General features: G+C 42.2%; 1 protein-coding gene across 1 annotated transcript in view; it reads right to left on the bottom strand.

Moving 5' to 3' along the window:
• Positions 1-1,914: 1,914 nt before the first annotated feature.
• Positions 1,915-11,215, bottom strand: part of LOC135106935 (putative neural-cadherin 2) — a 30,835-nt gene continuing 21,534 nt past the window's right edge. The window contains exons 9-15 of the mRNA XM_064016391.1: positions 10,794-10,972; positions 9,753-9,942; positions 9,389-9,498; positions 8,794-8,922; positions 7,776-7,994; positions 7,156-7,422; positions 1,915-6,581 (exon numbers count right to left, since the gene is read on the bottom strand). Of these exons, the coding sequence (XP_063872461.1) occupies positions 6,508-6,581; positions 7,156-7,422; positions 7,776-7,994; positions 8,794-8,922; positions 9,389-9,498; positions 9,753-9,942; positions 10,794-10,972 (1,168 nt within the window). The 3' untranslated portion in view covers positions 1,915-6,507. The remainder of the gene's footprint in view (positions 6,582-7,155; positions 7,423-7,775; positions 7,995-8,793; positions 8,923-9,388; positions 9,499-9,752; positions 9,943-10,793; positions 10,973-11,215) is intronic.

Here is an 11,215-nt window from a genome sequence, read left to right as displayed (position 1 = left end):
ACCACCACCACGGCTGGAAATGACCAAAGCATCTAGGAACAAATCCTGCAGGTGATAATCAAGTGTGGAAGGAAAGCCTGAACAAGATCTTGGAGGAATGCAAGGCAAAGTAAAAACAAATAGGACTGGAAAATGAAGATGAGGACTAAAGTAGAAAGCAGTATGAAAGGATTGTGCAGAATGGAGACATCTGTTAGAAATATTAATAAGAGCAAACAACCTAACAATATGAATTGTGTAGAATACAAAACAAATCTTTTGTACAATTAATAAGATTATTTGTAATGCACTTGTTTATACTTCCTCCCCTTAAATATTGTGCAAGTTGATTTTTATGCAACTACAGACTGATGGTACTTAAGTGAGATGCCAAGGTACGAGTAAGTTACTAACCACATTACCGCATGCTAATCACGTTCCTTTATCTTCGAAGACACACAGAAAATTTGAAGGAAAAGTGGAGACTTGTATATCACACATACACGTCTTTTTCTCATCCATCGGGAGTGAAGTGAGGGAAAAATCATGAGACGGATTGCCATAGCCAAAACTACATGTATGAAAATGAAAAGTGTCTCGACTAACATGAATATGAGGATCGATACGAGAATGAAAATTTTTATTTATTTTTTTTTCTATTTTTATTTTTATTTATTTATTTATTTTTTTTTTTGGTCGACTTTGCTGTACAGGTGTGATATGTGAACGATAAATATAAAGATGAAGATAACTGAAGTAACAGAGATATGGTTTATCGTAAAAAAATAAGAATATTAGGGTGACAAAGTTAAATAATGAGAGAATAATGGAGATGGCTGGTACTAGTAGAGAACTAATGACCTCAATAAGGACTAGATAGTTATGATTTGCGGGACACCTGGTAAGAAGATGGAAAGACACATGTTGCTGGGAAGGCAGGAAGGCCGAAGAGCAAGAGAGAAAAAAAATGTATATAGACAGCTTAGAAAATATTCCATGCGTAACAAAAGTGTTTGACTTGATAAGATCGGAAGAGGACAGAGGTGGTGTTCCATGGATGCCCTCCTCAAACAAGACATTACGCCTTGGTAAGATAAGGTAAGTGCCTGTTGAAAGTGGTCAAGATGTATAAGTGGCTAAGTAAGTAGTCCATGCACACATGTAAACTGTGTGGAGCCCGATTGGAATGTATTATTTCTGTATTCACCACCACCTCCATTGAACACACTTGGTCATCCACCTGTTGGTCCCACTTAGTATCTCTCTTTGATCTTCCCCATGGTGCTATATAACCTTCCATGTATACCATATTTATTATTTTTTGGTTTTTGCTACTCACGCGCTCACTTGAAATCTGACTACCTAATGAATCCACTCTCTACGCCTTACTGCCTGATGAACTAACTAATGTCTATGATGGCAGGTGCGGTTTCAAAACTTGATCAGCGTCTTTGAGGGGCACGAGACTCACTGAAGTGAAACACCACGACCTGCAGGGAGAGAACACAAGTGAGTAGGGATTCATTACTGAAGGCAAATTCAGAGAGAGAGAGAGAGAGAGAGAGAGAGAGAGAGAGAGAGAGAGAGAGAGAGAGAGAGAGAGAGAGAGAGAGAGAGAGAGAGAGAGAGAGAGATTGCTAACAAGTTAGAGCTAGTTAGCTAGCTCTCTAGCTAGCTCTGTAGCTGGCTAGCTAGTTCTCTCCATTACAAATCTTCTGTACCTTCTTAATAATACAGTACAAATTTACTTACCTTGAGTGTTGCAGAGAGGAGAGGCTACGTGAATACAAGTGAAGCTGGGAAAATGACAGAGCCACACACAATTTCGTAGTTTACAGGGAGTCAGGAAGTGATGACCTGCAGTTCAGTATAAACCTTAGTGACTGACATATGTCGTGAACAGGAAGGAGGGACTGACTCAGTAATACCTTGGTATATCCATATGTTGGTATATAATCCAACTCGTGCATAAGATATTTATTTGTATTCATATGACAAATTCCCAATGAGGGAAACACAGAAAAGCAATATTTTGTAGGAGTCCACAAATTCGGTCTGTATTATATATTCAAAAATTGTAACACTGTATAATAAACAGACGATTAGATGCTGAGGTGGTCTCATTTACCTTTCCCAAACAACCCTAGAGACGTCATCCTTACTGGGTTCACTTCTTGGCAAGATCAAACCGTCTTATAAGACCGAGATAAGTATAAAGACTTCTCTGCACGCTGCTTCAACCCGATTAGTAAAGTTGACTCGAATGTTGAAGTGTCGCCAGTGGTGTTATCCAGACTCCTGAGGTAACAGTCCTCCATTTACAATCGCGAGGCAGTCAGAGGCGTAATGGTGTAGTCACCCCATACGAAAGTTGTGGCAGTGCGAGCCATTACATTCAATAGAGATATGCAGTTTTAAACAGCATTCATAGTTTTCCTTTACTAATCTATTCACATTAACACTTTACTGTGTTGAAGGGACCGTTGTTGAAATCAGTCACGTAGACGTATGATTGTTGCACATTTCCAAGAATAAAACAAATATTTCATACAAGGCCGTGTGCAATTTGTGTAGTTAGCGTTATACAAATATTCACTTCTGAAAATAAGTTACAAAAAAACAAATGTTAAAAGGACTTGAATAAAATGTACTGATCAGACATCCATTTCGCTGCAATCACTTCTATAGTCAATAGGAATGCTTGAACTCCTGCCCCCATCATGAAAAGTACCGCACTTGCCACAAATATCTGGGACAGCGTGCAACTCTAATAGGATTTTTGTCTCCCATGAGAGCCGCAGACACCAGCTAACTCCGCCGTCAACAAGACGTTTAATTCTTGTACGATGTTCATATTTAGTCATTACGATTAGATTGCTAAAACGCTAATTACTCTCGGACAAATGATTCGGGGTACGAAACGCTTCCTTCCCTCAACCATTTTCAAATGCCAGAGAAAATTAGCCAGGTTATCAAAATATTTTTTGTCACTGATATAATTTCAAGTTACCGCTGGAATAGCTCGATAACATGCAGCGACTGTGCTGCTGGGTAGGGATGGGCAAGACCCCACTCCGGAACCGAGTCTGGTGAGTCCACCACGGCTGCCTGCGATCTGAGTCCGAAATCTGCTATCCGAGTCCTAACTGAGTCCCAACAAGTATCAGTTAATGTTGTGTCTGAATATATCACAAATCACAGAATGTATTTAAGAACTACTTATAACAAAGAATGTGCTTCAGAAGTTCTGTAAATACAAGTAGAAAGTACGTATGATAGAATGTTACCCAAGCATCGAAACTTAATTAAATCCTGTGAATGTCATTATTCGGTAACTTTAAAATTCTATAATCAATAATACTGAACTTAAGATCTGCACAATTCCCAAACTCGCCTCACACTGGGACTTGCTTGGCCACAGACTGGCGAATCCAGCATTTCAGTAGATTCTCTGAGCGTTGCCGGACTCGGTTCACGGTCCACGACATTACACTGGGATTCGTTAAGTAGCAGGCTGCCTAGTTCAATATCTGGTGCTCATTGCGCGCTCTCCACCAGATTACGAGTACCCAAGGAAAGCGGGACTCTTTTATGGAACTGAGTTCAGCGAACACGCCAGCCTCAGGACTCGGAATCGCGAGTATTCAAGTTACCGAATCTTGCCTACCCATACCGCTGAGTTTCCGTTACGCCTCTCACCCCAACCTTAGCACATGCGTGGTGGACAACTTCACAGGCCAACCACCCAATTCATTTTTAACCACCATATCATTATTAAGATATATAATGTATTTATATACAGGGTGTAACGCGAGTTTCTGTAAATACTAAAATAGGTGAAAGAACGTGTAATTCTAAGTACAAAATGTTCTATACACATATGAATTTTAAGGCTTTGTTTACCTGTCAGAGGAGTTGAAAATGTATGGGTATACTATGCGTGTAGCTATGAGGTGACGGACAGACGGTTGAATTGTCGCAGACTCGAAGGTGCCACTTGCTCAAATTACGAATGGTTTAATCTTATTAATTATTTATTTATTTATTTATTTTATTTTATTTTATTTATTTATTTATTTTTTATTTATTTATTTATTTTTTTTCCAGGCTGTGGAATATTACAGTATCTTGTAACAAGACGTATTAAATAGTATTAAAAAACATGTAATTTACCGATAAACACTACACAACATTATTGCGGCGATTAAAAGTACTCCTGTAAAATGCTACGTGGCATCATCATTCAGTAGTTTTTAATGTCGCTCGGACTCGCTCCCCTCTCCTCCCTCGCTTTGATGATGCCACGTAGCATTTTACAGGAGGACTTTTAATCACCACAATAATGTTGTTGTTTTGTGGCTTATCGGTAAATTACATGCTTTTTAATACCGTTTGTCTTGTTACAAGACACTGCAATACTGTTGTGTTGTCTCTTATCGGTAAATTACAAGCTTTTTTAATACCGTTTGTCTTGTTACAAGATACTGCAATATTTTACAGCCTGCAAGAAAAATAAGATTAAACCATTCATAATTTGAGCAAGTGGCACCTCCGAGGCTGCGACAATGCAACCGTCTGTCCGTCACTTCATAGCTACACGCAGAGCACATTTTCATACATTTTCATACATTTTCAACTCCTCTGACAGGTAAACAAAACCTTAAAATGCATATGTGCATAGAACATTTTCTACTTAGAATTACACGTTCTTTCACCTCTTTTAGTATTTGCAGAAACTCGCATTACACCCTGTATTTTAGGGATTGATATTACTCATGTTCATTAGGAAAAGCCACGACATAGTACTATGCACTACAGTGGCAGGATTACAGTCTCTTCATTGAACTAATCTTGATAGCTCGGTAAACTTTACTTCTCGCCAGATGTATTGTCCTTCATTATGAATATATTAGTTGCCGTGTTTTGTATAGTACGCTCCATGATTCAAAACATTCTCATCAACATGATAATTATACAGTAACGGAAGTGAGTCCCAAGGCGTGTTTCAGTCTCTCTACTACAGTATACGTGATGTAACAAGTGCATGTCCAACGATAAAGGGAAATTCAAGAAAAAAAAATATCAGCGGTTGTTTCATCGGAAAGGACAGCAACGTTTCGACTCGACCATCACTTGAGTGGCCTGTTGCTGTTATGTACCAAAATGCTGCCAGGGCTGTTAATCACTCAATTAATAAACTGCCTTCTTTATCAAGCTTTTAATTAATATAATCCCCGCTGTAAAAAAAATTCAGCAAGTATATACATGTCACCCTGTCTTGTTATGGCAGAATCTCTATTCATTTTGCGTTTGAAATATGCGACGTAAGTTTTTCTTGTCCGTGTTGTTTTCACATGAAAGGAAAAATTATACAGTTGGCAATTGTTGGCATGGCATCAACTTTCCAATCCAGACTGATAAATAATGATGATCAGCTTAAGTATGTGGTGCTCCCGCAATGCAAACATTATCCCTGTGTGATTAAATGGTGGAATATTACGAAACAAACGAATTATATAAAACATGCAGATGTTCATTTCCAGTAGATTCCAAAACACTGAACAGTGACATCAACCTTTAAAGGAAACCCTCACACCACGAATAGACGAATAGACAGCAACACGCAACAATACGAGTCAAGAAAAGTCCTGCCTCATAACGCGACACTGGATGGAAGCAAAGAACATTGGCGTAAGAAGTTCTGGGTTGGGTGGATGGCTCTAAACTAAGAATACACCAAAATTAAAAATTAATGCAGTATAATGAGTTTCGTACATGTAATTGATCAAATTAACCAGAAGGCTACGTAAGAATGAGAGTAGTACTAAGTCTTCAAAGGCCTTCATGAAATAGTTGCCTGTCATCCCCGCTCACTATCAGCCGCTGCGATGTTTGGCCCGACATTCACTACTTTGACCAATATTCTGAAACGCTTTGCTGTCTCATCACGATTGTTTTCAAAGGCCATAGAGATGATAAGCCGAATTCTTAAGAGTGTTTTTTTTTTTTTCCGGTTAATAATGTACTTACAAATCATGGTAATATGTCACTAGAAACACAAACACCCTTAAAAATCTGTGTAACTCCAACCATTGTAGAGCCTTTTGAAAGTAGTACAGCAGCGGCACAGAACCATTTCAGAATATGGTCCCAATTTTGCTCACATCTTAACGCAATTACTCTATGAATAAACACCTGTCAAAAAAAAAAAAAAAAAAAAGTGGGGGGACAAGCAAAGGCGACGATGCTTTGGAATCTGCCAGAATGGATTTCTGCTATACGTGAGAAGGAAACTTTAAGGCAATGATGAAATAGACATATTCCAAGAGGCAGCAACGAAAGGTCCGGCTAGTCCCCGCTGGCTTGGCTGGTGAGGGACGGCACTGCATACTCCGGGACGAGCAGGGACGCTGTGAGAGGGGCGGCCAGGCTCACCTCCTCCTCGCTCGCTCTGGCACCTGACTCCTGCACAGCGTCCGGGAGAGACACCTGAACCTTCTCCGTCGTCGCGTGTGAGCCGATCGCTTGTCAGGACTCCAGCATGTGGGCGACTTCGCGGAAGCCTCCCAGAAACTTAGTATTGCCGCTGCAACTCTCCAAGCCTGAGTGAGGTAGATGAGATACATTGGTGGTTAGAGTACTAATAGGGATGGAGAAAATGTTTGGAAAGTTTCTCTCTCTCTCTCTCTCTCTCTCTCTCTCTCTCTCTCTCTCTCTCTCTCTCTCTCTCTCTCTCTCTCTCTCTCTCTCTCTCTCTCTCTCTCTCTCTCTCTCTCTCCGTGTGTGTGTGTGTGTGTGTGTGTGTGTGTGTGTGTGTGTGTGTGTGTGTGTGTGTGTGTGTGTGTGTGTGTGTGTGTGTGTGTGTGTGTGTATGTGAAAAAAGGACATCCAATGATAAAGAGAAAAAAAAATGGATGGGAAAAAACTTACTAAATTGCTGCTAAAAATAAATAAAACAAATTAATAGATATATAGATATAAAAATAAATAAATGAATAAATAAGAAGATTTCCAAACCGGAGGCCAACAAAACAGATTGATAAAGCACCTACCACATGACTATGATATGTAGAATCTCAAACCAACACACACACACACACACACACACAGAAGAGCGGGAGACAAAATAGCAACTAAAAACAATCCCTCGCAAAACCGTACTACTGTCTAACTCACACGAGGACAAAGAGCCAGGGGATGAGCCGCCTCCTTCGTAAGCATAATTCCTCAGGTCGTCACAGCCACTCCGTTCTGCTTCTTGCTTGTCCGCTGCGGCTTCCCCTTCCTCTGCCGGCACCGCGCTACTGGGGTTACTGAGGGAGCCCTGGGAGGGGTTCGCGCGGTTCGTGGGGTGTGTGGGGTTCTCCTGCTGTTGCTGCTGCTGTGTTCTCTCCTCCACGCTGCTGGTGACAGAGGCCGCGTCCACTTGTAATACGTCCACGTCTGGCACGAGAGGGAACGATGCGTCTTGTGTGTTAGAATGAATGTGTTAAGTAAATGGCTCTATCAGAGAGAGAGAGAGAGAGAGAGAGAGAGAGAGAGAGAGAGAGAGAGAGAGAGAGAGAGGTGGGGAGAGAAAGAGAGAGGTGGGGGGAGACCGTTGTTGCAGTTCAATTCACGAATCACTGACTCAATCAGCTTCCTCCTCACTCAATCACTCACTCAGTCAGCTTCCTTCCCACTCAATCACTCAATCAGCTTCCTTTTATCTCAACCACTCGTTTAGCTTTTCTTTTACTCAGTCACTCCCTCACTGAGCTTCCTTCCTCAATTCTCCCGTGTGCGTGAATTACCACCTGCTATGTTCGGGTTGGTGCTCCACGAGGCTGGTCTGTTGCCTCTCGGGGGAGCGAGGAGGCGGAGTTCCAGTAGGTAAGGAGCGTGGCAGTCAGAAGGCGATGGAGACACGTGCCCTTTGGTCTCAGCAGGCGTGGTGGACTCCTTGCCGTCCCCCGTCCCCCTGCGCAGTGCTGAGCGGCGGTGGTGCTGGTGGAGGAGTACGGCACACACCAGTACTGGGAAGGAAGAAAGAGGTAGAGTCAAGTTTTTTTTTTTTTTTTTTTTTTATGTAAGAGAGGATTCTGCTCTGGGACAACAAAAAGAACAAACAACCAAACAAAAAGGCCCATTGAGGTGTTGGTCCCTAAAGAGGAGTAAAAATAAATCATCCAAAATTGGAGGGTTGAAACCTTCCTCTTGCAAGAGTTCGTCACATGAAGGAGAAAATACAGAAACAGGCAGTGACTTCCAGAGTTTACCAGAAAAAGAGGGATGAATGATTGAGAATACTGGTTAACTCTTTCATCAGAGAGGTTAGATTTTTTTTTTTTTTTTGTGTGTGTGTAAAAAGGATTCTGGCTAAGGCCAACAAAAAGGCTGAAAGAAGGCGCACTGAAGACTCTATTCTCGCAGTGTATACAAAAATGTTATTCACACACGCGAATTTATGTAACATGTATGTTTTCTTTGAGGTTTAACTGGGAGCTTGGGTCAGTCAGTCTGTCAGTAACTAAACTGTCCTACTTTATTTTCACTAGTTCTTTGAATTTTTGAGAATGGTTTGCTCTTTTTTTTTTTCCTGTGCTCTTAGTTGGTCTCCTTGGCACATAAAACAAAACAAAAAAAAGTTATATACGAATAACTGCAGTCACTTATTACAGTCTATCTGACCACTATGTTAGAATCACGCTCTTGTCTCAGATTACTGCCAAGTCAAAAATCAAGCAATGAAACACAAACAATCAAGCCACATGTCCATACAATCACGAGATGTCAGGACAAGGAGGAAGAAGTGAGATTTAGTGTGTGACTCACAAAGCAGCAGCGTGCACCACACCAGCACTGCGAGGAGGCCAGCCAGGGACAGCTTGAGCGAGGCGGCGCCCGGACCCTGCAGCTGACAGTACCGTCCGCCGTAACCCGACAAGCAACTGCATGTGAATCCTCATGTTGGATGGCATGAAAAGGTAAGGATTATTATAGGCTCCAGAGTGCGAGGTGCTGTTAAAAGAGAAATAGATAATTATTAGACGTTCCAGAATCAAGGATTTATTATGAGAAGAATAGAAACACATAGAGGATTATTAGAGATTCAAGAGTATTAGGCTTTGTTGAGAAAGGAACAGAAACTATATGGATGATTAATATTAGAGATTCCAGAGTGTTAGGAGTTATTAAGAGATGAATAGAAACATAAAAAAATTAGTTCTATTTTGAGGAGACGAACTTTCAAACTATAAGACATCGCTAGTTCTTTGTTTTCTTCTCTTGTCTTCCTTATGCCAGGCTGGATGAGGTAAAGTTATGGGAAACAAATAAGATGAGTTTTATTTGGAGGAGACAACTTTTGTGTGTGTGTGTGTGTGTGTGTGTGTGTGTGTGTGTGTGTGTGTGTCGTTCTGTGTCGTACCTGTGTTAGCGGCCAGACAGGTGCCGCCGTGCAGACAGGGACGGTGGTCACACTGGTCCAGGGCTTGGCACAGATTGCTCCCTTCCTCCATGACTCGCCCCTCGCCGCACCTGCCGACACCTCCCTCTTAGCTCACGGTGGTAACAGTGACACTAGTTTGTACTACTACTACTATTTATGTGCGTATTTATGGATGTAAGAGGAGACTCTGGTCTAGGGGAACAAAAAAAGGCTACATAATAAGAGGCCTATTGAAGGTGCCGGTCCCCAAAGAAAGTAATCCAAAGGGTTATCCAAAAGTTGAGGATAAGTTTCTTGAAACTTGCCTGCATCTACATTCAATGTACACTCTCCCAGCACCCACCCGCAATGATAGGACCTCCAGGTGTCGACACAGGTGAGCGGAGAGCGACAGGTAACGTTGCCGCACGCCGGGGGAGCCTCGCAATCCACACCCACGCCTCTCGCCTCGTCCACGCGGGCCCACGCCGTCCTATTCAGTGCAGGGGGAAGGGGCACCGGCCGGCTGGATATTCTCACGTCATCGAGACAACCTGAGGGGACGATATTGCGTGCTCAAGTCTGAATCTGGTTTGTTTAGCTGACAACTGAATGGAAGCAAAAATAATGGTGCATGTGATTTGATTTGCTGAGAAATGAATGGGAGGGAAAGTGAACAGCAGATGAAGGTGAGTAGTTTTGAACACTAAGGTGAAGTAGTTTTGGCACTAACTTATGTGCTCAAGTCGCCATGTGATTTGTTTTGCTGATAGGTGAATGGGAGGAAATATAAAGGTAAAAGTGACGAGTTTTGAAAGTGACACTAAACTAAGGAGGAACATGAAACTGCATTCTTCTTCTACAAACTAAAATACTACATAGTGTGAGGAAGGTATTTGTTTTTGAATGGATGGAACCAAGAGGATCAAGTGAAAGTGAATGATTCCTCTCCCCATTTCATCCTTCACTTCTTAAGCACCCGACTAATCAACTCTGTGGCTCTTGGAGGGTCTGAACCTTGCTCTCGTGGAAATGCAAGTGAATGATTTCCTTTCTTTATTATTTTTTGTCCACTTATCGAATACCTGACTAAACAATGTGGCTTCTGGAGTGTCACGAAAACAGCTGAAGTAGGTGAAGGAGTAAGTCTGTATCTCACCCTCGTGGAAGTGAGGGTGATTGGTTTCCTTCCCCTATTTCTTTTCCAACTCTCGAATACCTAACTAATCGCTGTGGCTTCTAGAAAATTAAAACATCCGAAGGAGAGAATCGGGACTTCACTCTCGTGGAAGTAAAGGTAGATTATTCCTTTTCCTAATTCCTCCTCCACCGAATGTCTGACTAATCCAATCCGTAGCTTCTGGAGAGTCACGAAAACAGATGAGGGATTAAGTCTGAGCCTCACCCTCGTGGAAGTCTCGTTGGGAAGCAGAGGCACCGCTGTCCCCTTGCCGTGACGCCCCACCGAGGACCACCCCGGCCTCGCGGTCCACCTCCAGCAGCTGGCGACCCTTCAGAGACACCGAGGCGTTGTACAGGTCCCCGTCACCATCGTCAGCCGTCAGGAAAGTGGCTGATCCGTATCTGAGAAGAAATATGTAGATAAATATAATATAGATAGACAAACAGAGAGAGAGAGAGAGAGAGAGAGAGAGAGAGAGAGAGAGAGAGGGAGGGAGGGAGGGAGGGAGAGACGGACAGATAGACAGACAGATTGAGTAATTGATTGTTTGATGGGTAGTTTGCGCCAATGATGATCTGCAAGAAGTGAGAGCTTAAAAGTGATTTCTCCGTGCGTCTGTTACTTCATGTGGATAAGCAGAAAGA

This window comes from Scylla paramamosain, chromosome 2 (genome assembly GCF_035594125.1).
Source record: "Scylla paramamosain isolate STU-SP2022 chromosome 2, ASM3559412v1, whole genome shotgun sequence".
In the NCBI taxonomy this organism is placed as follows: Eukaryota; Metazoa; Arthropoda; class Malacostraca; order Decapoda; family Portunidae; genus Scylla; species Scylla paramamosain.
This window is presented reverse-complemented; position numbering and strand designations above follow the sequence as displayed.